This window comes from Trichosurus vulpecula, chromosome 6 (genome assembly GCF_011100635.1).
Source record: "Trichosurus vulpecula isolate mTriVul1 chromosome 6, mTriVul1.pri, whole genome shotgun sequence".
NCBI classification, from domain to species: domain Eukaryota; kingdom Metazoa; phylum Chordata; class Mammalia; order Diprotodontia; family Phalangeridae; genus Trichosurus; species Trichosurus vulpecula.
In genome coordinates this window covers 128,942,764-128,969,884 of record NC_050578.1, presented here as the reverse complement: position 1 = coordinate 128,969,884, position 27,121 = coordinate 128,942,764, and the positions used below count along the sequence as shown (strand labels likewise).

At 42.2% G+C, this 27,121-nt stretch overlaps 1 protein-coding gene across 3 annotated transcripts in view; it reads left to right on the top strand.

Moving 5' to 3' along the window:
• The window catches only part of JADE1 (jade family PHD finger 1), an 87,828-nt gene extending 60,970 nt beyond the window's left edge, over nt 1-26,858 (top strand). For all 3 annotated transcript variants that reach the window (XM_036763858.1, XM_036763860.1, XM_036763859.1), the window contains 5 exons: nt 1,813-1,980; nt 3,526-3,642; nt 10,201-10,725; nt 16,955-17,072; nt 22,841-26,858. In XM_036763858.1, the coding sequence (XP_036619753.1) occupies nt 1,813-1,980; nt 3,526-3,642; nt 10,201-10,725; nt 16,955-17,072; nt 22,841-23,757 (1,845 nt within the window). In that variant the 3' untranslated portion in view covers nt 23,758-26,858. The remainder of the gene's footprint in view (nt 1-1,812; nt 1,981-3,525; nt 3,643-10,200; nt 10,726-16,954; nt 17,073-22,840) is intronic.
• Nucleotides 26,859-27,121: the final 263 nt, after the last annotated feature.

The following is a 27,121-nucleotide window of genomic DNA, read 5'->3' as shown; positions in this document are numbered from 1 at the left end:
TGTGTGTGTGTCCAGGGTACAGGGGTTTGTTCTGTGAAGTTTGGATCCGGTCAAAGGGCTGCACTTGAGGACCTAGAGGGCCACATGTGGCCTCCATTGAGGAGGGAGGGGAGAGGTTAGTAATTAACAGAATCAGTAAGTTCTTTTCATGGGATTGGAGAGGAAGCTAAAGATTCACAGGGGCCAGTGGGAAAGGAGTGATTCCAGCCGGGTATACAAGGTGGCTTCAGCAGACAGAGTTCTGAGACGAAGGAAGCACAAGTAAGCTGGTTTGGCTAAAACACAGTGTCTGTATATATAGGAGCATGCCGGTTAAGTTTAACAAGAGGCTCTCCCCTGGGATCCCCACTAAAAAAAACAGCAGAGAAGTTTTTCTTTCCCATCCTGAGCTTAGAGAATACTGTGAGTTCTTCTTGCCAAATGTTTTGTCTGTGGGGGCTGTCTAAGCCCCAGAGTAGCCCAACCTAGGCCTCGTGCTTGCTAACTCTTTTACCCTTCTCCTGGTCTTAAGTGTGGTGTTCAGGAAAGATGCCCTACACCCAGAGGCAGGCTGTACTTATGATGAGGGCCTGGCATTCAAAGGGAAAATGATTATCTTACAACAGTCTTCTTCTTTTCTTTAATCATGAACTTAGCTAACATCAATAAATGTGAACATTTCCTCATACAAAGCAGAAAAAGGAAGGCACATGAAACCACACACCTATTATTTACAGCTTGTTTTGTTAAAGTATATATTAAAAATAATATATTAAAAAGCATAAAATATGTTTTTTAAGTATATATTAAATAGTAAAACATATATATTAAAATTTAACTTAATAGTACCACCACTGCCCTGCTTGTCTGTGTCCCCTTCTGAGTGTTCCCTTCTGAGTTACACTCTTCTATGTATTTTTATGTTTTACTGATTATTTTCATTTTTGAGGGATATCACTAGTGCTATGTCTCCCTTCCCCCCAAAAAGCCCCATCATTAATCCCTCCCTTTTAAAAACCACATTGGCTGTGCTTGGTAATGTGCCTCATTCTGCACCTCTAGTCCACCACCTGTCAGGAAGGGGTTTGTATACTTAATTATCAGTCTTGGGAATTTGTGACTGTTCATTGCATTGGACATGGTCCTTAAGTCTTTGAAAGAAATTGCTTTTCTTTCTGGTGTTATAGTCCTTGTGGAAGCAATAGTTATTGTAACCCTTGCTCTGCCTTTGCTCCCTTCCCTTTTCATCGGGATACAGGTGTCTCAGGTATCTCTGAATCTCTCTCGTTCGTCATCTCCTTATGGCGCAGTAACATTCCATTCTATTTCTTTGCCACAGTATGTTTAGCCATTCCCCGACTGATGGGCACTCACTTTGTTTCCAGTTCTTTGCTACAACAAAAAATGTTCTTCTCCAAATATTTTTATGGGTGGGTCCTTTCCCTCTGTCTTTGACCTTTTGGGGATAGTGGCATTACTAAGTTGTGACGCTCTTTTGCACAAGAGTTTGGAAAGAAGAGTCTCTCCCTATCCCTTGGCCACATTCCAGTTTGGTTAATGGAGTTTGCCGTGGTTTGGTTTAGGCTGCTTGCTCCTGTTTTCTGATTGCTTACCTTGGAAACACCTTCTTTTTCTTGAAGACCTGAGGTGTAACATGATGGTTTTTTTCCCTAAAGAGAAGAGAGGGAAGATGTGGAGAATGGTGGTTGTTTAGGATGGTTACTCTTAAATCCCTCCCAGGTATCCTCTAAATTAGTAGGAGCAATGAAAAAAGAAAGATCACACTTGGTACTTCTTTGTTTTTCTCTTTGGGGATGGTGTGGGGGAATGCAGGCATGTTACGGAATCCTGAAGGTGCCGGAAGGCAGCTGGCTGTGCCGGACATGTGCTCTGGGGGTGCAACCGAAGTGTCTGCTGTGTCCGAAGAAAGGTGGAGCCATGAAGCCGACACGCAGTGGAACCAAGTGGGTCCACGTCAGCTGTGCTCTGTGGATACCAGAGGTATGCAGGGTGTGTGGAAATCGAGATAGAAGGCTGCCTCAGCTACCAGCAGAGACTTGGCCTGTTCAGAAGCCTGAGTAGTCTTGCAAAAAAATGCAGAGACACCTTATCTCATTTTCTTTTTTCTTTCTCCCTCCCTCCCTCCTTCCCTCCCTTCCTTCTTTCCCTCCTTCCTTCCTTCCTTTCTTCCCTCTTTCCTTCCTTCCTTCTCTCCTTCCTTCCTTCCTGTAGAGCTTTGTTCATCTTCTTTCACATTTTATCTTGTCATAGCATCTGATTCCTGGGAGTAACAGCAGCCCAAGGACATACTGTACCAGGGCTGAACAGGACTTTGCCTTGTGATTTTATTTACATTTTTTATACCTCCAGTCTTTTATCTCAGGCCTGGTTTAATTGATTTCAGGTATTGAACCTGGGGTAATTTAATATACTGATTTTGAGTCTGGCCTCTGTGACTTAGGTTTCTAAGAACTGTTTATTTTTTGGGGGGCGGATTTTATTGAAGGAAGGTCTAGGGGCATGACAGAAAATGATGCTAAAAAAGGGCTATGATTTTTTCATTCTCAGTAGCACAGATCGGTTTGGCTTAAGTGGGCATATGGTTTGACCCACACAGAGGACAATGACTATGCCTCACATGTGGGATTTTTAACCTGGGGTCCATGGAGTTCTTTTTTTAAAATAAAAAATATTTTCATAAGTCTGTTGTATTGGCTTATAACTGGTTTTACCTAAGGGTAAGTATAATTGGTTTCCTTGTGAACTTGTGTATTTTATTTTATGCATTTATAAATGACAATCCAAAAAGGGGTTCATAGGTTTCAATCAGTCAGGGTTCCATGGCACAAAAGTTTAGAAAACCCCTGCCTCAGAGTGTTTGGTATTCCACATAGTGCCTGGCACAATGCCCCCATCCCTAGCAGATGTCTGACAGATATTTGTTGAATAAAATAATGGAAATTAATTTAACCGATGAGACAGATATTAGACTAAACAAATATAGTTTATTGTCATATATCTCATTCCTAGAAAAGTTTTGGAAACATTCATAAATAGTTGTTCAGTCAGTGAGGCAGGGGAGGGGTGATTGATGGCATGGTCTCTATTTTATATGTGATCATAAGCAGCTCACCATTGTGACATCAGACATCCAGGTGAATGCTGGAAAAATACAGCTGGGTATTTCCAAATATCTGGATGTTTGCCCTCATGTTGACAAACCTCTCAGTGTTTGGATTATTCAGATTTTATCCAGGTATTTGGCATGATGTAACTTTGGGCCAAGTGGGAGTAAAGAGGCTGTGGTGGAACTGGGTGCTGCTTACTCACTGGGCATAGATGGTAGGTCAGAGGGAGAAAGATGGCTTTGAGATGCCGGTATTCTCTTTGCAGCCACATTCTGACATCTAGGATGGGAATATTCACTCCGAGCACTTCACGGGGTGGTTATGAGGGCCCAGTGAGAATGTGCAGAGAAGCACTCTGTAACCTGTAACACCCGTTCCCTTGTGTCCATGCCCCTTTCCTCTCCCGTCTTGCCTCTAGGTGAGCATTGGCAGCCCGGAGAAGATGGAGCCCATCACGAAGGTGTCTCACATCCCCAGCAGTCGGTGGGCACTGGTGTGCAGCCTCTGTAACGAGAAGATTGGGGCCTCTATCCAGGTAGCTAGCTGTTGGCCAATGACTTCTTCCTTTACCTGTCTGCATGTGCTAGGGAATGTCATGAAGAAAGAAAGGCCACTGATGTAGTGGCCTGGGCATGGCATAAGTACCTTTATGTATGTGACTGGTCCTCATTTCCTGTCTCTGTGACTTTAAATGGGGCCTAGTTTATATAGACCACCCTCATGCAGGGCTAGAATTATTATGAAGGGTACATGAGTATTAACTGTAGAATTAACTGCTTCTAATATTGAGTGACTTTGTGGTTGTCTACCACTTTACCACATATTTGAACAACCAGTATTTGTAAAACCTTAAATACAAGAAAGGGAGGAATCGAACCCCCTAAAACTGATTTCAAGTCAACCTCATAACATCTTATGACTTTCTCATGAGGATTGATCACAAATTTAGAATTGGAAAGGATGTTAGAGGTGATTCAAAGAGGCTAACCCCTTTATTTTGTAGATGAGGAAACAGGACTAGATAGCATCCAAGGAATCAGAGGTGGTAAGTGGCAAAGCCAATCTCGTTCCAAATGCAACCCTCCTTCCAGCGACACCACCTTAAAGTAGGAACAGATGAAAGCTCTGGCTTACGTGAAGAGACTACCAGGTGATATACTTAACATAGTGTCTGGATCAGAGTAGTTGCTTAGTAAATGTTTATTGACTGATTGGAAGGGGAAAGGCTGATCAGGAGTAGGGAAACTGTGGCCTTCTAGGTCCTTGGGTACAGCCTTTTGAGTGAATCCAGGTTTTATGGAACAAATTCTTTTATTAAGGGGATTTATTCTGCGAGGTTTGGATTCAGTCAAAGGGCCGCACTTGAGGACCTAAAGGGTCACATGTGGCCTCGAGGCCGCAGGTTGCCCACCCCTGGTAGATTTTTCTTTTAAATATGTATTTCCTATGGCTTCTCTGTAAAAGTCTAACCCTTTGGGCAGTTGGCCTACTCCTCTTATGAGAAAGTTGTCTAACATCCCTTCAAAGTCAGGAGGCAGCCTCAGATTCTATTGTCTGGTTCCATCAACCTCAACTGTGTCTTTGAAGGGAAGGAACCAGAGCAGCCTGAAGGGCAGATTGTTTTGAACCCAGTGGTATTTGGCTTTGGAATTAAGATAGCACTGAAATTTGAATGAAATCTGGGGAATAGTAGATGCTATCAGCCACTCTCAGGTTCTCCAGGGATGACGATAATCTGACCTGGTGTGGGTTATTACTATCCAGTGTACAGCCTATACCTCCCGGGTCAAGATCCTAGATGGCATCATTCTGTCCTTTCAAGGGCACTGAGCATTACTGGCCCTGTCAGGGCCGGCGACTTAACTCAGGTCACCTAATATCTTGATGATAGCAATGCTTTCAAATGCTGTTTTGCAAGAGGGAACCCGAAATTCTTTGCAGACTTTCTTGCCTCACAATATGTCCGAGTTAGATAAATTTCTACCATTATTCATGTTGTATAAATGTTTAAGAGCGCCCAAACTCCACAGCCCTGAGGAATTCACAGTGACAAGATTCTGGAATTTGGAAACTGTAGCCGTAAGTTCAATTTGAGCAAATAATTTCTAGTCCAGTTTAGTCCAACAAGTATTTATTAAGCACCTAGCTCTCCCAAGGTGCACTGTACTAGGTGCTGTGGAGATAAAGACAAAATAAAAGAGGATTTTTGCCTTTAAGAATCTTATATTCTGTGCTCTGTTGGTAGGTAATAGCATAATGTGACCATAGCCAGTGCTTGAGCTGCCACATTGAGGGGAATTACTAAGTGGGCCCAGTATATGACTTTCCATCCCTCGCACCATAGCCAGGTTTCCCACAGAATCCAGTCCTGGCAACATGCGTCTTACAGGCACGTTCCTTGGGGTGGAGCTCACCCTTTGGCTCATTAGCTCCTGCAGCATGACTGCTACTGCAGTCTGGGCTCTAACTCTGCCCACCCCAGGGTTTGGGCTTCTTAAGGGCCGTGAAGATGGATGTGTGTCTGTTTCTTTGGAGATAACCTGGCACATGACTGCTTTTACTTTTGGTGTAAAGGAGAGGTACCCTCATCCTCAGCCAAGGTTGCCTGAGCACCCACTGAGTTTATGGCACAGGTCTAGGTGGTACATGAGATGCTTGGGCTGGTGCTGGAGCATGGTTTTGAACATCTGTCTCCTAATGATGCCATAAAAAACTAGGAGAGCTGCAACCATTGTTAGGAAGAAATTCTGCCATCGACATACGTATATCAGTATATCAGGATGCAGAATGATCTTGTCCCGGGGACGTGGGGGAATGGGAATTGAGATAACTTATCATTTCTTTTTCAGTTTGTCCCAAATCATTCTAGGAAATTAATAGATTTCTACTAGTAATTATTCCTTCCAGGAAACTTCACTATCATGATTTAATAATCACTTATTTGGTAAAATAATCAGCCATTTGTTTAAGGTCTCTCAGTGGCTGATTTTGTGGTGGGAGATAAATGATTGGTTTACAGCTTGAATAGATAAGTAGGCTTCTAGCTTTAGATCTGGAAAGGATCTTCGAAAGTGGCTTGTCTGATTCCTCGATTTACAAATGAGGAAACAGAACTCATTTAGATGAAAAATGATTAGGTCCTACAGAGCTGGAGTTTGAACCCAGGTGCTCTGAACAAAAAAGGTAGAATTGGATTCATTATCTTGAAAGACTGGTGGTGTGTCTATACAAAAACAGAGCTACAGATAGACTTTTTCTGGTTTTAATGTTGCATCATAGAAGGAGAGGCGGTGTGGCTCAGTGGAGTCGATAGGGCCTTTGGAAGACCTGGGTTCCAGCCTCACGCCTGACACTTGCCGAGGGCCCATGAGCAAATTCTTGAGCTTCTGTGCCTCAAGCAACTCTTGAGGTTTTCAATTGCTCTCTTAGATGGTGGAGTGAGCTCGGCTGCACGGCTGAAATGAGGAGGCCGTGGCACATTGACATATGTTGCCCCTTAGTCAAAGAAAGTACCTTTAGAGGGTGACAGCTCTTATTTCATGAAGGCAAAAGTGTCATTTCTCTGTCATTGTAGTTCTAACTTCTTTGACAGTGGCAAAGTAAATAAGCTGTAAGAACAGCAGGGATTCCTTACCTCAAAACATATATGCAAGTTTGTTCTAGATTTTTAAGAAAGGTGATTCCTTGTAATAAATTCACCTTTTTTGGGGGGGGGGTGTCTACTAAATGGGTCTGTCAGCAGATCTCTTCCATTGATTGGGGCTTGGTTCTTGATGAGATGATGCACACATAACATTGAGGGTTGGTTGAATGATATTAGCTTGGAGGTGGGAAGGTAGTAGGGAGAAGGAGAAGAGAAGGTCTGAAAGCTGGCTTCAAGTATTTGGCCTGTGCAGGTCTGGTTTTGTTTGGCTTGGTCCTTGAGGGAAGAACTAGGAGCAGGTGGAAATTTCAGAGGCAGATTTATATTTAATATAAGGAAAAACTTGTAACAACTAAGACCCCCCTCTCCAAGTTTCATGGTCCGACTCAAGAGGTATTTCCCATCGCTGGGGGTCTTCAAGGGAACACTGAGCATCCATTTGTTGACTTGTAGAAGGCTTTGTTAAGGTATAGTTGGAATTGAGAGCCTCTGATGTTCCTTTCAATCAAGGAAAAAGACTGAGTGTGACCCTTAGAGAATAATCTAGGTCTGTGTGGGAGAAGAAAAGAGACAGAGTCCACAAGTGGCCTTTATACATTTGCCGTATTTAAAGTCATCAGCCCTGTGTATATGTTAGTTAAGTATGCATGCATGGCATGTAAATGTTTGTGTATATGCATGTCTGTATGTGAGCATGTATTTAATTATGCATGGGGGGAGAGGAGAGGCATTAGTAAACTAAGGAAAAGAAAAGCTGTTTGTTTTCTAGAGATCCACTGACTTCCTTCTGAGGGTACCTCTAACTTAGAGGAGCTAGTTTTGTGAATTTTTCCACTCACCATTTCTCTTCCAGACAGAGAAGATCTGATGCTTTTGGAGGGGGGGGGGGCGGGGTTGTTGCTATCGATTTCTTCTTTTTCTCTTCCTTCCTCTTCCCTCCTGGGGGATGAGGTGGGGTGGGGTGAGGAGCACATTAATTTGGAGGAGAAGAGAGGGAGAGAAGGTTTGATGGTTTTCCAAATCCTTTCACATTAGATTGATATTTATTAAAAAAAATGGTCTCTGAAAACTTTGCAGCTGGAAAAGCTGTACTGTGCATTTGTGTGACATCTGGATGCTGAGTCACCCCGAGCAGGAAAACCCCAAGGAAAGCTCTTTGGTTTCTTTACAGAGTCCTGTATAAATATCCTGTTGCGATTCATTTTTCTTGAAGGTTAGAGCACTTCGGTGCATAGTTTAAATCAGACATAGATAAATGCTGAATCCATTTGTTTCCACTTTTATTTCTTGTTTGGCTGAGCCCTAAATGGGGGAGGGGAACTTTAAAAAAAATAAAACTTTTTTAATGGTGTTGGCTTGGCTAGGTGTGTGAATGCTTCCATTGAAGCTGATTCAGCCCATTTCTTGGAACTGAGATTATTTGTAGAGAAAGTTACAGATTTATTTTAGGACACCTGCTTCAGCTCTTTGTGAATAGGGAGGTGGCCAAGGAAGGGTTTTTGCTTCCTTTCTCCTGGGAAAAGGAAAGAAACATTATAGTCACCAAAGGAATCATGACTGGATTTGAATCATTTCCTAAACATTAAAATGTTGGGGCGGAGGTGGGGGCGGGGGAAGGGGTGGTGGGGGTGGTGCTGGAGGAAGCACCCGACTCCTAGCACTGCTGTGTTCCGTCATGCCATTCAGGATCTGTGAATGAGTTTAATTAAGGCTTTCTTCTGGCCCGGGGCCACTGGATCCTGTTCTTTTCCCCATAGGCCTGGCAGGCTCTGGGGATAATGTGGCCTCACATAATACAGTATTGCTTTTAAGGGACCGGTTACAGTCACCAGAAGGAATCTTCTTCCAGGGATTTTTGTCTTTATTGAGTAGCAAGGATTTTCTCTCCATCGGAATTGGACTGGGAAGATTTCTCTCCTCCTCATTGCTTCTCTTGTGATTACTGCCTGATTAAGATACCAAGGTGGGGAAGCAGGAGGGGAGTGTTTTTGTTTTTTAGTTATAGCAGCTTGATCGTGCCCGGCCACAGGGCTGGCCTCACTGTCAGCGATAGCCATGAATTCTCAGCAGTGCCACTTGGAGGAAGCACGTTGCTTTAAGCCATCTAGTTTAGAACGCCGCTGCCAAATGGTCTTCCTGGCTAGGGGCTGCAGACATGTTACCCTCGTGGCCAAAGTCCTCCTTTGGGCCCCTTGCACCGTTCTGAAGGCTCCACTCTCCGTGGGCCAGGAGAAATTAAGGACATTTGCCAGTTTGTCCCTCGGCAACAGTCATCTCTTCTTCGCCTTTCTTTAGCGGGTGGAATATTGGACTTAGAGTCTGGGAAATCCGGGTTGGAGTTCTTGCCTTACTCTCTGTCTGATCCTGGCCAAGTTGCATCATCTTCTGAGAACTCATTTTCCTTCTTTGCAAAATAGAGATGATAGTAGCCCTTACATGGTAGAATTGTTTTCTCAGGTGAGATGATGTATATAAAAAGTGTTTTATAGATTTCAAAAGCTCTCTATTAATATCCGTTCCCTTTGCTATATAGGCATTCTCTCCCACAGTGCCCCGGATCTCATTTCCCAGCTTCTGACCTTTTAATTCTGCTCTCAACTCTGCTCTTTTAATTCTGGAAGGATGTATATCTTGAACGTCACCAGCTTCAGACTCTGCTGCATCACAGGAAGCCTACCCAGATTTAGGGAGTTGGGATAAAGCTTCTTATTCCCTAACAAGCATTTGTCCTTCCCTGGGGAAATATACATTAACATAAACCTGTCTAAAGCTAGAACAATACGACCCTGAAAGAGTATGTGCAGTGCTGTCTGTAGGTTGACTTCAGCTAAGATAGAGCTCTGAGCTTAGAGTCAGGAGGTTCCCATCTGGCCTTAGGCTCTTGTTAGCTGAGACCCTGGGACGTCTCTTAACCTCAGTTTCTTCATCTGTAAGATGGGGAATAGCCCCTACGTCCCAGGGTTGTTGTGAGGACCAGATGGGATAATATCTGCTAAAGCACCTAGTGCAGCCGCTGGCACGTAAAAGGCATTCATGACAGTGTTAGCTATTGTCATCATCATCATCATAATCATTATTAATTGGACCATCCAGCTTTACAGTAATGTCAGTTTCTGGAAGCCCTGTCCTAGACACAAGAAGCTAATTTACAGCAAGCCCACATATGGAAGTATGAATATGAAGGTTTTCCTAAGCAATGGAAGATTTGTCTTTAAGAAAAGTGCTCAAGCTAGGGTTCCTTTTACACACCAAGCTCTCTTACCCTGGTTAACCGGACTATAATTGATCTGCCCAGGTTCCCTTTACCTCCCGCTTTCCAGGAGTTTAGCTGTTGTGCAGTGAGGAGAGCCAGGCTGGGGTTCTCTGCAGTGCCCAGCACACTCTGGGGACCCAGAAGCCGCTCAGTCAATAATATTTTGCTTTCCTCTGTTCCCTTCCTTTCCCACCCAGTGCTCCGTGAAAAATTGCCGCACGGCCTTCCATGTGACCTGTGCTTTTGACCGTGGCCTCGAGATGAAGACCATCTTGGCCGAGAACGATGAAGTCAAGTTCAAGTCGTACTGTCCAAAGCATAGCTCCAGCAAGAAGTCTGAGGAGGAGAACCTGAGTGAGAGCGCCCCTCCGGAGAACGGGGCCCAGGCCAGCTCCCCGTTGGGTCACCTGGAGCCCTTTGACAGCCTCGAGCAGAATCAGGCCGAGGCCCACCGGGTGAGCGTCCGGAAACAGAAGCTGCAGCAGCTGGAGGATGAATTCTACACGTTCGTCAACCTGCTGGACGTGGCCAGGGCTGTCCGACTGCCTGAGGAGGTGGTAGACTTCCTGTACCAGTACTGGAAATTAAAGAGGAAGGTGAACTTCAACAAGCCCCTGATCACCCCCAAGAAGGACGAAGAGGACAATCTAGCCAAACGGGAGCAGGACGTCTTGTTTCGGAGGCTGCAGCTTTTCACTCACCTCCGGCAAGACTTGGAGAGGGTAATAATTGACACTGACACCTTAGAATGAATGCCCTAGTGAAGACGACTTGCAAAGAGTTGTCCCCTTGCAAAGAGAGCAAGCTAGTTTCATTTCTTTTCACACCTGCATCCATTTTGCAGCAGGGGGTTTTGGGTGGTTAAAACAAATTGTGAGCTGGTAAACTCTGTATTTGTTTTCAAGATTGCCGTAGAGGGAGAGTAGGAGCCTCTGCTTCTCTTGAAATCTTTCCTAACTGTTTTATTCTCCCTCTGCAAGGCCCATAGGGGGTGACTTTTCTTCCCCTTTTCAGAGAGGTGAGACAGCCCCAGGGGAATGATCAGAGGTCTTGTAAAGAGCTTTTTTCAAGTTAGTTACAACTTAAGTTGGAGCCCCAGAGTGGAGTTAACTGAGTAGGAGCAAGGTTTGGAAAAATGGTCACTTGTTCAGCAAGGGGAGCGTGTCTGGACGCAGCCCGGGGCTGTGAAAGGGCCTGCATATGTTCTTTCCCATGCTGTGACCAACTCCACTTCTTGGCTGCTGCAGGTAGGAAGGAGGTGACAGGATGTAGAGAATATGTCCCTGGCAATGAGGTGCTAAGTCACCCTGGAGTCTTTAGAGGAGAGAAGAAAATAGTAGCCCGTAGGCTTGTGAGGAATTGAGTGTCGGAGCTAAGGAGAACCCCCTTAATGCTTAGTGTCATTATAAACAGGATTCGCACACTGCATGCGTGGATGTTTGAATGCTACACATAGCAGCTAGCCTCTCACCTGCTATGATCACCCCTCCTAGAGCAGAGAGCAGCTTTGGGGTTTGCTCCCCTGCCGTGCTGCTGTCTGAGTCTTAGGAATGGCTTAGCCCTCCCTCTGTGCTGTGAAGAACCATGACGGTAGGCTCTCTTCTCCCCAGGCTTTCTGTCTCCCTGCTGGTTCCCTTAGGTTCTTAGAGAGGTGCTCCAATTGAGGAAGCTCTCTCTGGACCCCAGTAGCAGTAGGTTCATGAATACACAGGGTAGCCAGGCTGAGCAGATGGCAGCCTAAAGCAGCCTCAACTGAAAGGGACTGAGTAGCCCACATCTTTAATGCTTGTCTCTGAACAGCTGATGTCCTGCTGTTCAGGAGTGACTGGGGTACTTGGGAGAGTCAGGCATTGGAAAGGACTGTGCTTTGAGGAAAAAAAAAAGGTGACCAAAGAATTAGAATGAATTGTAGAGGTAGTGAGCCCCCGGAGTGAGTCTAGTCTCAAAATAGCTTTGACTTGTTAGGGAACCACTGTGACATCAGTGATGACCCGGGGGTGTGGGGGGGTTCACCGGTGAGCCTCCAAGGATGGGAACAATTCCTGTGTGTCTGCTTGGATGCACCTGTCACTTAGGGCCTCTGAGTCAGCACAGGTGACCCCTAGGCCAGTGGAGGGGAAAAGGAAGCAAGTGTTTGTACAGCATCAGAATTCACCTGCACCCCCTGGGAGCAGGTGGAGAGAAGGCCCTGGCCCTCTCAAGCAACATACATGCCTTTCCTGGTGTGTTCTCAAGAGTTAAGGAAGGGATATTAGCATAAGAAATGGGAACCTGGATGGTAAGCCACCAGACCAGTACCACACGTGCTGTAAATTGGGAACATGAGCCATTCACTGTGTCAGCTAGTCCTTGGGAGGAGAAGGAGGTGAGAACTCTAATGTTTGGCTTGTATTTGTCTTACAATCACCACAAAATAAAATTACAGAAAATGCTTGTGGTGTATTGACTTTTTCCTGTTCCTGAGTTACTCAGCAGGTTAACATTCATATATGATTAAATTCTAAACACCATCTTTTGGAGTCTTCATTGTTCCTTTTTAAAGTGGAATGACACCATGATAACCGACAAAAAAAGGACCACAATGAGATTAGGGCTCATCTTTATTTTTTGGTGGTTTACATATCTCCTGGATTAAAGATCCTAAAGGATTTGAGGGACTTGAGGGGGACAGTTTGACATCATTTGATCAGAATGAAAACCACGAGAGGGTTTTTAAAAATCAGTCCCAGGGCACCTTAGAACGGAGGCTTTTCAGAATCTGAAAATCAAGCGCTAACGAGCGAAGTCACACATGTCCTTGGTTATTCCAAACAGTAGATCTGTCTGGGTAAAGACGGGGGAAAACAATTGGGACGATTCCTAAGTCAGGAGTACGGTCAGGGTTCTTTTAAGTTAGACAATACTCTGTGTTTACTAGTGGCCAGAACTAAATGAAGATGTGTGTAAATTCCCAGGATTTATTTAATTGGCACACATAGCATTTCAAAGCATATACCCCAGCTCTGACAAATGCTCTGCCTGTGGATATCTGCATAGGGTATTGATTAACATGACAAATGATCACCTTTCACAACACAAACACGAACAGGACCAGGATTCATTCTGTAATTGTTCATTCCTGCCCAGTTTACAGACACACATTATGTAGCGTCATGAATGCCTGTTAGATGTGTTTCACGATAGTAATGACCCTATAGAATGGTCTAATTCTCTTTAAGGATACATAAATATTAGGCATATGCATTAAGTAGGAAGACATGTTTTATGTTTTCATGCACTGAGTGCTGAGTGAGCATCTGAATCTGTAATATACCAAAGATGCTTTTTCCCCTTTCGATGATTCTTACTTCCTGCGCATAGATATCTTTCTCCTGGGTGTAGTGTCTACAGACCCAGAAAACTTATTCAACAAGTTTATATTGGGTCAGGCAATGTGATACTTTCACATCAGACTCACCCACCACTTGAGACTGTTGGTTTCCAAGGTTGCTGACTGAGGGGCCAACAGTATGGCAAGCTGGAGCTCTCCTACAGAGTTGTTTGTTGACCTCCATGAGAGTCTGACATTTATGATGGAGTGGAACAGAAGAGCATGCTACTTCCTACATACTGTTCTCCATTCTTGTTTATTGATGACACTCACATATGAGGAGAAAGAGGGGAATGGGGGGGAGGGTTGTAGGTACAGTAGAGCCAGGGAGAGAATTAGGACAAGTCAAGAAAAGCATGAGTTGCTCTAAGTGGGACAAAATGAAGCCTAAGATTCGGCACCTCTCAGATAGGATCCTGGGTAAATGCTGACTGGCCATAACAAATAGTCCCGTGGAAGGGAAAAAAGCTAAGACACTCTCCACAACAACATAAGAAAAATTTAATTTCCTATCCTATGCACAGCACCATTCTAGGTGCTGGCAGGGGTAGGGGTTGGGGAGGAGATAAAAAGTTGAGGTTAAGACACAATTTCTGCCACAAGAAGTTTATAGTTTAGAAGAGGGATGAAATATTAACACAGCGACACTACACCACACACAATTATGAAGCACATGATGAGTGCATTTGAGTTACAAAACTTTATATAATTTTTTATGTAACAAGAGTTTATGTAACATCTGAAGAGTAAAGTTATTACTGGTTGGAGAGACTTCTGAAGGAGGTAGCATTTGAATTGGGGTTTAAAGGAGGAAGAGGAGCGAGCAGTGAGGAGAAGACAGGAAATTCTAGACACAGAGATGTGAGAGTGCAGCTTATGTTTGGGAATATAAAGAATTTTCTTGCTGAGTTTCTGCAGATTTTGATGGATTATGGTAGTAAAGCTTAGGGCAAATGTTAGGCTGAGGCACATTAAACTCATTCGGAGGCTGGCTGTTATTCTTGAAAATTACTTAGGCCTTTCTCTTCTCCTAACCACTTTCTGCAGTCTGGCTTATCACAGGGCAAGCTTGGGAAGAAAAGAGAGGGAAGATTTATAGCAACTTCAGATTTAGCAGCTGTGGTCTTCTCATTTTAGTGAGGGGGAGAAGAGGGAGCTGGATATTAAAAATGCACAAAAATGAAAAATTCTGGTTAAGAAGATTTTGGTCATCTGTGTTCTCCGTATCTGCCATTTTCAGTGGTGATTTCAAGGAACATAGCTACTTACATAGGATCTCACTAACTACACACAGGATTTAAACATGCTAACCTTTACAGCTCCTCAGAAGTGAGTGAACTCGTTTATATATCCTCTTTTTTAGGCAAAGGTGTCTTCTGGTCTCAATTGCATTTTTCCTTCTCAAAATGAGGCTTTGGCTCCTACTACTTTATCTTAAACTTCATTCCCACATCTCACATACTTTCACGGAGCTTATAAACCTTTTACATTTATCCTCCAAGACTCTTAATATTTCCTGGGATTTTTTTTAATAAAGAACTTTAAATTATTAGCTTTAGGTGGAGTCATAGTTGTGACAGAAGGAGCACACCTTTGGTCAAAGCTAGCTATATACTGAAGTGATAGAACTTATTCCTTACTGGTGAGACTGATTTTTCTTACTTTTTATATATACACACATGCACACGTCTATGTATATACACACACATACCATCACAACAGATATGTGTGTATGTATACAGATGGGTATGTATATTTAATTAAGAGCCTAAAAGTAACTCGAGAGATAGGGTTAGAAAGAAAATTATTATTTCTTTTATTTTTTAAGATCCTGATGGTCAATGAGGAGGTTATTTGCTGTGGATCAGGAAATCATACCACGACTGAAACGTGAAAAACAGTCATCTCCTTTCTCTTAGTGACTCGCTCAAGTGATCTTGAAACTGAAAATTCCTTGGCCCAAGTTCAGAGAATTACAAGTGGAAGAATAAAGGGACAGAAAAGTCTGATTATTGGTCATAGGCTATGGTGTAATGATTTGACGTGAGCATTTTGGACGAACTTTAGAAGTGTCCACACATTACAGAGAGTCCCAGAGGCATGTTTTCATTCGGGTTACGAAGGCATCAATAAGGCCGAGTGGCAAGATCTCTGAGTTACTTTGAGTTACTCTTGCCATTTAAGTCAAGGAGTATAAAGAAGTGGTTTCCAAAGTCAGATGAAAAGCCTCGTAGGGACACAAGTAAGAGTGATAAGAGGAGAGAGCACATGCTTGCCTTGTGTCTTGTACCCACTGTGATCATAAAAGTCTATTAAGGAGGTCGAGCTTGGGTGATAGAGATTCCAGCAGAGGAATGCCTTGGAGACTTTTCCCCCTGAAAGGTTTAATGTCAGTGTCTGTACTCCAGTTTCTTGCAGAATTTAGGGAGTAAATCTGTTAAACCATGGAATGGTTTCAAAAAGAATCAATTTCCCCAGTCAGAGTGTCCCTTGCCCTGTGTAAGGTCTGCTCCTTTTCCATAGTAGCTCTAGAGGACAGCTTGAGCCAGGGGTCTTAAAAGTTTGGGGAGTGGTCCAAGGGCTTACAGTGCTGTGAGATTGAGAAATGTCAGTGATTTGTAATTTGGCATCAGACACTGGTAGATGGCAAACCTATATATCATATTTGATTTGTGACTCAACTACAGAGCCCCGCAGCTCTGTGTGGGGCTTCTAATAAGACTCTTGGCACTTTGATGTGCTTCTCAGTGGCTTACAAAGAGACCGGGAGGGGAACAAGATAGCAATATCTCCTTCATTGTCCAAGTTGAAGTGTTTGGCCACAGCTGGACTGTCTTGTGTGGCAAATTGCTGGCAAAGCCGGAGGTAAGATCCCCCTGTGTTCTGATTTCTAGAGGATGTTCGACACTCTCTACCAGCACACTGGCAGCCTCACACCTCTAAGGATCTTAGGTGGGAGCATTGCTTAGATTCCTGGGGCATTTAGTGAAGAATCCAACAGGCATTACACAGGGGCATCCTGTCTGTGGGTTCCTTCTCAGCCCCCCTAATCCTAGAACTGTCTCAATATTGCCCGGTCAGGAGGTGCTGGCTATCAGGTGTGGCAGTGCTAGAATTCAGCTTCCAAACTTCTACAGAGCTCTGAAGATTGAGATGGCAGGAAAGAGAGACAGGAGAGTCCTTTGGCAATTGGAAGGCAGTCCAAATGTACTAATCTCCTAGAGCTTCCATTATCCTGTATCTGAAGTCTTTCCCGATATGGCGGTGAGCTAGGTGGGGGATGGTAGGTAGGAGGCAGGACACACATTCATTAGCGTTCTAAGTGCCCTTTCTACAGTCTAGCTCCCCTCCCCAGCAGCGTTCCTGCTGCCTGAACAGAGAGAAATGAGGGGGGATCAGTGCCAGCAGCCCAGGAGGGCTTTTAAAGAGTGAGGAGAATGCCTTTTAAACATTAAAAACCTTTAACATCAACCCTTTGTTCTGGCAGGCATCTTGCCTCTCTCCACTTACATAAAAAAGTCTCAATGCTTGTTACCATTGCGGTGAAGTGTTCCTGATAGTCTGTTCTGTCTGCATTCTAGGTTCGGAATCTCACGTACATGGTGACTCGAAGGGAAAAGATTAAACGGTCTGTGTGCAAGGTCCAAGAACAGATATTCAATCTTTACACCAAGCTTTTGGAACAAGAAAGACTTTCAGGTATGGATGAAAGCCCTCACAGGTTCAGAAGTCTGCACGATAGAAATTGTCCCTTTTATTGGGTTTTCTCTATCCTGTGGTAAGAGTCTGAAGAACTAAGACTTTTTTATATTTAAGGTAAAGATTTAGGTACGTGAGGGTGACCAAATTTGATAGAAAATTGACAAGATTTAAAATTTTAATCTTTGGGGTTTTAATCTTTAGTGGATACAGTTAATACAAGTTTGTGTTCTTATCCAGATTCAGGAGGCCCACAAACTTTGACGGGGAAAAAATGGTATTTTTATTTCAGTAGAACTGGGTTCCTTTGTAATCCAATGTGTTTTATTTTATGCATTGAAAACATTGCAGAAGCATAGATTTCACTACTGTCATGGCTAGACATGACACAAAGAGTTAAGAACCCCTGTTCTAAAGGTTTGTGTTCTTTCGTTCATTCTGCTTAAGACGAGTCAGAGGTAATTTTATATGGACCTTTCTTGGAATGACTGCCCCAGGTCTCTTTTTGTAGCTCATCTGGGTGGGCCTGGACTATAACATATGTCCATGTTATTGACACATTTTAAAACTAAAGTCCAAACTGTGACTAATGCCAACATTAAGTGAGTACAGGAAAGTGTGACTAATGGCAATTTAAGTATTTCTCTTCTATCCTACTCCCCTGGGAGGAAAAGAGACAGTTTATTAATTGGGCTAATGGTGTTATCACCCATACCCTGAAAAGTACTGGCATTCAGTAGTAATATTTTAATAGCAAATTTTGACTTTTCTTCCCAAGAATTAACACTTTGTAGATATTTCTGGCTAGTGTTAATGTTAGCAAAACTTGAAATGACATTCCTTTAATTAGCATATATGAAAGGGGTCTGTCTTGCTGTGGTAAGGTATTTGAATTCAGCTTTAAAGGGTGAGTAGGAATTAACATGAAAATAAGGGAGAGAGAAAACTTCAAGCATAGGGAACAGCATGAACAAAGTCACTCAAGTATATCTAGGGAATGAGAATAGTTGTTTGATTGGTACAGAGAGCTCATGCTCTATGTGACACAAAGGTGAACGACAGGTAGCAGATTGTGAAAAGCCTTGAAAAATAAACAAAGATAATTGAACTTTAGTGACTTGACAATAAATGAGGAGCCACTAAAGATTTCTGAAAAGAAACGTAACATGACTAGATCTATGCCCAAAAAAGAATATTCTCTTAGGGACAGGGCACTCCTGTGATCTGGAAAACCCACATAAATTTTTTTGGCCCTCCCTTTGTACCAGAGAAGAAGTCTGATTTTTTTTTTCTTTTATGGGATGTTTACAGTACCTTATTGTAAAATTTTGGTTGATATTATACAATGCTATATATATATTTTATGCATTTCAGAGTTTCTAAACTTTTTCCGTGTCATCTGCTGGCCTTTGTGTGTTGTCTGTGGCTTCTGCAAAACTTCCCCCAAAATTCCCATTTAATTTCTTATACCAACCCGCAACAGATCAAAACTGTGATGGGGAAAGTCTCGTTGGGTTAACTGTATTAGAAGAGATAAAGTGGAATCATAGAAAGAGATAAAGAGAAGTCATAGAATGTTAGAACTGGAAGGAACTTAGAGATGATCTGGTTCAGTGGAGTTTGGATTCAGTCAAAGGGCTGCACTTGAGGACTTAGAGGGCCACATGGGGCCTCAAGTTCCCCACTCTTGAATTCTAGTCCACCTCCTTCATTTGATTGACAAGGAAACTAAAGTCCAGGAAAGATGAATGATTTCAGGAGATAACATAGCAAGTTAATGATCGAATCTGAAATAGATTCCAACTTCTAAACTCCTAGGCCAAGATAACTTTTTAGTATGCCACACTGTCTTCCATTGGTTAAAAAGAATCCTTGTTTTGGGCAAAGCAGGTGATTAATAGGTAGATAATAGATAACACAAACGGATACATTGTCATATACCAAAAATAATTGTATACCCCTTTTTTGATGTGGGGAAAGTTAATTTTAAAGCATGATAGTGGAGGAAGCCAGACTGCATTGTTTTTGGGTGAGGATGGGAAGTTAGGAAGTGGAGATATCAGGTATAGATGACAAAAAGTTTAGTAGTAAAGGAGAAAATGATAGGAGAGAAGGGGATAGATGAGTAAAAGGAAAGCTTTATTAGGACTGAAAAGACTTGATCAGAGTTGAAGGAAAATGGTTGGGAGCCATTGGAGAATGGGGAGCAAGAACTGAGAGAAGGCAGGAAGGAAAGTGACTAGCCTGAGTGAGTATGGGTAGATCTTGTGACCAGAGGAAAGAAGAAGAGAGGGTGATGCTACTGAAGAGTTTTAAGTAGAAGAAGCGGAGAGCTGAGTTGATAGAGGATAGCCTCAATCTTTAGTGAAATCATAGGGGATGAAGGATGAGGATTCACAGGTTGGGAATGGCTTGTCAAAGGGGCAAAGGATCCTACGATAATAGCAAACGCGACATTGGGTTTGAGGACCAGTATGGAGGGTGAGACTAGAGTTGGGATAGATGCCCTGGGAGAAGAGGGCTGAGTCAAGGGTACTAGGAGTCACAGTTAGGATAAAGACTAGGTTTGGGGGCAGCTAGATGGCGCAGTGAATAGAGCATCGGCCCTGGAGTCAGGAGGACCTGAGTTCAAATGCAGCCTCAGATACTTGACATATGTACTAGCTGTGTGACCTTGGGCAAGTCACTTAACCCCAATTGCCCTGCCCCCCATCCCCCCAAAAAAAGAGACTAGGTTTGCTGTGAATTAGAAAACACGAAGTGTAGGGATTGGAGGTTGTGGTCAAAGTGGCATTTTAGAGTTTTGGATCTTGGAAGCAGTATAGTTCTCAAATAAGTTGCAGCCTAAAGTATGCCCACGCCTAGTAGTATGGAGAGGTTGTTGGAATTAAAAAGGTTAAGGAATTATAGGGTCAGGTTCTTAGAGGAGTTGTCAACATGAATATTGAAGTCCACGATGATGTTGTCTACCAAAGGATAGAGAGGAAGAGTGTAACGTAGGCATTAAAGACACTAATAAAACACTGAATGTTGATAGGTAATAGCAACCAGGATAGGGAATGAGATCATATCTGGAATTATATAGAATTCAGGAGTATCAAATGTGGGTTGGTGGAAGAATGACATTGGAGCACCATTAGGGAGTGAGAAATATGCCAGTCCTTTCTTTTGGCCAGGAATTGGGAAGAAGAGGGTGCATGGCCTCCAGTGGAGAAAGTTGTAAGGGATGTGGTATTCCCAGGATAGTCATGTTTTGGTTGAAGCTAAAAGGAATGTGGGTTGGAAGATCTCTAAGGTGTTTTATAGAAAATAAAGCAAAGGTTTCCAAGGGTAGGGTGGAATGGCCTAGGCAGTAGACAAAGTGATTTGGAGTGGGTTTTGTTGAAATAATAAATGTCATTTTACTTATATTTTGCCCTTTTATGCCAATGTAAATAACTTACACACAAGAGCCTGATTGAGAGAATGCTCCTTTTACTCCGGCAGATGCTTAGCCGCTGCTGCTCGGCATCATGAATACCAGTTGTACCTCAGCATTTGTGTTTGTAGAGGGCTTTTTGTCACTACTGTTAAGTTGTTAAAGAGTGAATGATTGCCTATAAAAAAACACTTGTAAAATACATTTTCATCTGATTTCACTTAAGAGTCATTTTTCACGGCTGTTGTAGGCAGCCTTTCACATTTCATAGCGTGGGTGATTAACAGGGCAAGGGAGGCTTATAACTGGGTTAGCACATGTTTTCAAACAATCTAGTAATATAGTTGTCTATATTCAGGAGTGCTTCAATATAGTATATATTGAAGGAGGAAAACAAATTTCTACTTCATTATGAGGTAAAAATCCATGCTGGTTATGTTTGGAAAACAGATTACCTCCACTCCAGGATACTGAAGAGAGTGAAACGTAAACGCTTCTGGGTACCTTTTTTTGTTTTACTTTCACATCTTTAGTCTTTTAGTGTTTTTTTTGCAAACACCAAAAATTTGTAATTAAAGGAAAACAAAAGAAGATGTGCCCAGGCTCACAAGGAAATCAAGAACCAGCACTTTTTAGTGGCAAGATTCTTAACCTTTTTTGTGTGATGGGTCCCTTTGACAGTTTTGTAAAGCCTGCAGAAATTGTCTCAGAATGTTTTAAAATTCATAGAGGATTTCAAAGAAAACCAATTGTATTGAAACAGAGGTATTGAAAACAAAAAGGACAAAAAGAAAACCAAGTTCATAGACCCCAGGTTAAAAACTCATGTCTTAGTGGAACAAAAACAAAGCAGGTGTTCAGGGACTCAGGCTTCACTCAGGGACCCTGATGAAAACTCGGATTATTTTGAGGACAGGCAGAATCAGTCTGTTAAATGGAAGGGAAATTTAGTTGGCATTAACCTTCAAAGTAGACAAAAGCTTAATTAACAAAGTTAGAAGATCAAGAGGCTGTATAACACAGTACGTAGTCAGAAACAGTTGCGTTCTGTGTCATCCTGGTCAAGTCACCGAATGGCTTAATGTCCCAGACAATCCCTGCAGACCAGAGCAGGTGTCAATCTGCTTTGCATTGTTAGAATGAGTTTCCTAAGTAGCTGTTTGTTGTGCCTGTGAAATCCAAGATCCCCCAAAACAACCAAACTAGATTAGGACTTTTTCTAAATGACATGATGGGTAGGACATCTGATTTAAGAAGATTTAGCATTTGTTTTTCTTACCTTTCAGAACCCTTTTCCTAGATAGTTCAGTTAAGGAAATACAATATTGGCAGGAATTCAATTTATTGGTTGTAGAATTGTAAGTCAGTTATCGCTAAGATTTGGTCTTGGGGGAAAAAATGGACATTTCTGAAATGAGAAACCTTTACGAAACACTGTCAGTTGGTGGTCCTGACTACAGAATCAGACAGCATGCTAATCTTGATCAAACTAGCTTCTTCACTGAGTAAGGCAGTCCTTACAGCATGAGCCATCTGTTGACATCTAAGTAAAGACAGACAGTAAGAATGATAGCTATGTCTTGGATGTGGAGATGAGCAGCTCAGAGAGTGAGGTATCTGAAGAGCACATAGACAGCAGAGGCTTAATGCCAATGCCTCTATCACCAGAAGGACAGACATTATCAGAAGTAGTTTAGCTTCCTGATGGGGGAATAGAAGGTTACATGAAGGCCAGCTGAGCATTATTAAGTCTATTGAGGACTCTGTGATGAATTCTTTTCTGCTCTGTACTGTTCTCCCCCTGCCCCACATTGTTCTTATTTGTTCACATGCCATAGAAGAATGGGCACATGAAAATAGTTCTGTGTCAGAACCTGGAAGGTTGATGCAAAGCCAAATCCTATGATCTTCATAATATAACCCAAGTGCAGCATTTAGGATTGAATACATCTTCAAAGTCTATTACTAAGACTGGTTATAAATGTTTAAAAGGACATTCATGCTTCAACCTGGCAAAATCAAGTTAAATTACTCTTACATGTGAGGGACAAAATGAAGGTGTTTATCCCTTAAAAAGGCAGTGGTTTCATGCAAGCTTGTCTGAATTGCAGCTATTATAGAAAGCAGTGCTTTTATGCAAATTCAACTTGAGAAGATTATGAAGGTAGTTCAACTTCACTCTCTTTTGCTATTAAAATTCGTTTTCTTAACTTTAAAAAATAGTTGCTTTTTATTTGCTTGACAAAAGTGGGTGAAAGAGTCATAAAATTGGCATTTGTTGCTAAGTGTGGGATTTTATTCTTTTGAACTGGCTTTTGATTTGATCTTTTATGTGATTTCTTGGTTTTAGGTGTGCCTTCTTCTTCTTGCTCCTCCTCCTCATTGGAAAATATGCTTTTATTTAATAGTCCTTCAGTGGGTCCTGATGCACCCAAGATAGAGGACCTAAAGTGGCACTCCGCTTTCTTCAGGAAGCAAATGGGCACCTCCTTGGTCCACTCCCTGAAAAAGTCTCATAAGCGGGAGCGGCTGCCAAGTGGCCCTGAGAGTGGAGGCAAATCCTTGCTAAAGGAGTCAGATCTCTCAAGTAGAAGAGAGGGGATGGATATACCAGAGACATTTGTGGATTTTGAAAAGACCTTTGCAGAAGCACATATTATATCAGCACAACAGAAGAATGGTGTGGTACTGTCAGACCACCAGAAGAGAAGAGACAATCGCTCTCAGTGTGATTTCATCAAGGGAGACCTTAAACATTCAAAACAGACTCACAAGCCTCTGAGACCCACAGACCTGTCTCAGAGGCAATCAGAAAACAGAAGGGCTGTGAATCCCACCGGGATGGGACAGTCAGTGCCGGGCACAAGGAAAGATTTAGTGCCTAAATGCAATGGGTCTCTGGTCAAAATAAACTGTAACCGGACCACAGTCAAAGTGCCTACCACACCTGCTAGCCCAGTGAAGAACTGGGGGGGATTCCGAATTCCAAAGAAGGGAGAGAAGCAGCAGCAGGGAGAGGACCCAGAGGATGCCTGCCGCCAGCACTCCAACTGCTCCTACTTGGGTGTGAGCAGAGCTTCACCCAAGGAAAGGGCAAAAAGCAAACTAAAGACAGACAGCGAGAATGATGGGTACATCCCTGATGTGGAGATGAGCGACTCAGAGAGCGAGGCATCTGAACAGAAATGTCGACAGCAGAGGCTTAACGCCAATGGCACTATCACCAGGAGGACGGACATTATCAGGAGAAGTATCTTAGCCTCCTGATGGGGGAACAGCAGGATTCACGGAGGGCAACAGGGTCGGTAGAGTCACCACCACCTGCTGACGCCCAAAGGGTTGTTGGTTTGTGTGGGAGAGGGGAGTTCTCACTGGATCAACAAGCTGATGTCCAGTTATTCCTGAGCTGTACAAACATGTTTACTTGCACTTGGGACGACAGGTTTTTTTTTTCCTTCAAAGTCATTTATAACTCATTGTTGTGAGAAGTTTAAATGTTCTTTATTTCCAACTCTGTTGAGGAAACACAAGAATAGATTTCATGTGAGACACTGCTACGGATGGAACCTTGAGTTAAACACTAAAACAAGAAACTTTAGAAAAGGGCAGGGTTTTTCAGTGTTCCCAGTTAGCAAATAGGCATTGGCAAGGTTTGACTGTCCTCCCCATTTTGCCCAAAGCACAAACTCTTGATTTCCTATGTGTACAAAATCAAAACATAGTCCTTGAAAAATTGTCACGCACCATGTAGTAACCCATTAAACTACTTTTCTTGGATTATGATAGCTCTTGAAGTCATATTTATAGTTTGGCCTACAAGCCTCTTTGTCATGTTATAGGACACAACAGCTCTGAACCTTCTGTAACTCTAGGGGAGTTTATGGATAAATATGCTAGGTGGGGAAAAATGGATTTTAACCGAGGCTGTCACTGGAGGAATCTGAAGGGGCAGGGCAGAATCGCTGCCACGTGGTGATTTAAAATGAAAGAGCATTGCCGCCTTCAGCCTTTGATGGGTTATGGATTGAAAATTGACTTAGACTATCCTGATCTGGAGAACAAATCCAATAGGATAATTTTGTGTAGTGTTAGAAAGGGTACTTGAGGTCCAAGTTTTACTCATTGTCCTCCTGACATTCCACCTTCCCCACGATTATTTATTTCCCCAAGCTAGGTTGGAAGTCACATGGCAGTCTAGCTTCCTGCAGGACTTGTACTAAAATCTGGCAGGAGTGGTGAACTCTAAAAGGCCTGGCAATCAGGTTTGCACTAATGGTATGTGTTGGGGAATCCAGGCTTCCAACACTAAAGGATTCCTTTGAAAATAATAATAATAAAAGACCTAGCTAAATAGGTTAAATATACATATCTATATTTTTGAAAACAAAAAATAAAATAAAAAGGCAATAAGTTGCAGTTAGCTCTTCATTCAGACCTATGCAGGAAAGAGACTGCATTCTATCCTGGAATAGATTTTGTAGCTGACAAGAGCTGATACTAATTCAGAAGTTGGACTTTGTAATTGCAAATGGCAATAACTAGTAAGTAAATTATCAGCAATAATAATGAATTTAACATTTCATTTGAGTAATGTTTTCTTTTTGCACTCAGTACAGTGCATATGTAACAAGACAGTGGATAGTGTTAGGGTCATGTAAAGTTTCTTTGGAATTCAATGTACTCGTAAGTCAAATTCAGAGAAGGAAAGTTTAAATAGCAACAAAGCTTAGAAATAAATTACGGGCACTTGGAACAAGCCCTGCTTTTTCCCCCACCCCTAATCCTAGTCACTCCCCCCAAGACGGCTCCTAAGTATATCAATCTCAGTATTCACATTTCTAATTCATATACACAGCTGCCTCCATTGGGCAGGATGTAAAACTCTGATATTTTAAATGAATAATGATTGAATTCTGCAGTTAACTTCTAAGTCTTCCAGATGGTTGTCAACAAAAAAAGGCATATTGAATTACATCTTGCTATGCAAGTTATCAAATGCATCCCCGTTGTGTTACATTTTCATACTGTCTTAACTTTCCAAGTATATTTTAATAGATATTTGGGGAAGGGGGAGCAGGATGACCTAAATTTGGATTGACTTGAATTGTTCTTGAAATATAGGGGCTGAGGGTGGGGGGTGGGAGAAGCTTCCTTTTAACAAACTCATGTATTGATAAGCATGTTGTTGCAGAGATCAGAGGGTTTTGGTGAATTGGCATTTTCTGTTCACTCTTAGGGTGACTTTAAGCAGGTTGTTTTCTTTTGCATATGAACATAAAACCTATCCTGGAAAAAGGAGAAGGTAGATTCTTCAGTTGACTAAACTTTTGACTACAGCAACATCTCTGGGTGAAGGCTGAATATATAGAGGGATAATTTGAAAAGCCATAGAAAGAAAACCTAAATTTGATGCTAGTAATGACCTCTCACCATTTTAAGAGGTATCAGATTCATTTGCACTATTATGAATGCTAGTTTTGTGCGGAAATAATGCCTTATCTGTTTTATTCCCCATATTTAGGTTGAAAAGCTTTCAGATGTTCCCAAGTTATGCTGAACCAAAAAACTAAAAAAAACAAAAACAAAAAACTAACAAAAAATTAAAAAAGGAAAAAAAAGGAAAGAAAAAGAAAAACCACAAAAAGCTACCCCATGCTTTAAAAAAAAATTCCTGCCCCAAATTGCAAAATGGTATAGAGCACGATTTTATAGCAGTATGATAAGCTGTGCAAGTTAGTTTCATGCCATGCTTGGTACTCTGTTTAGGAAGAATCCCCAAGTATCGCATTGACTAACCCAAATCATCCTTCATGCATTCTGTTGGTATAGAACTATTTAATGATGCCCTATCTTTCCCTTCCCCTCAGCTTTACCTTTCCTCGTGCATACTGACCAAGAAATATCTTTCATTATGATCAGTGTATTACGTCAAAATGTAGGCTAGTTAAACTTTTGTAAAGTTGCCTGGAATGTCATTTGTTAGGTTATAAACAAACAAAATTCTAAATGAAGGGTTATATATGTCATGTACAAAACTTATTTTAAAATGGACAAATCTGTCATTACATTTGTAACCTTGTACAGAAAATTTTTCACTATGTGCCTAGCTTGGTGTCCATTCAGCTAAAATTTACAAAAAAAAAGGTGCATGAAGAGAAAATCAGAAATTAAAGTATATGTAGAGATGACTATTTTATATTACATGGCCCAATCCTGTATTTATTTCTTTTCCCCTATTCCCCCCTTCCCTTTTGGAAGTATTTATAAAACTAGTTGAAAACAGCTGTATTTTTTTTTGTTGTTGTTGTTGAAATATTTAGTAGAATTGTGCCTTTTTGTCTGTATGTGAATAAATGCTGTACATTTTGCAATACATTTAAAGTGTTCCACTTGGAAATTTGCCTTTGTTGTATCTCGATGGGGGTTTATTGCTTAGCAACCTTGAATCAGGATTACGTTGTTTGTGGCCTTTTCTAATCAGCATACCGACTTGTCTCCCAAGTAAGACTGGGTAAGATACAGAAACAAATGCTTGAAATATTGCAGAGAACTTACTCGTGTAGTTGGGTAACATCTTCCAAGGCCTCAATTTCTGGCTCTTGTCTCAGAGCAAGGACAAAGGTTTACCTTG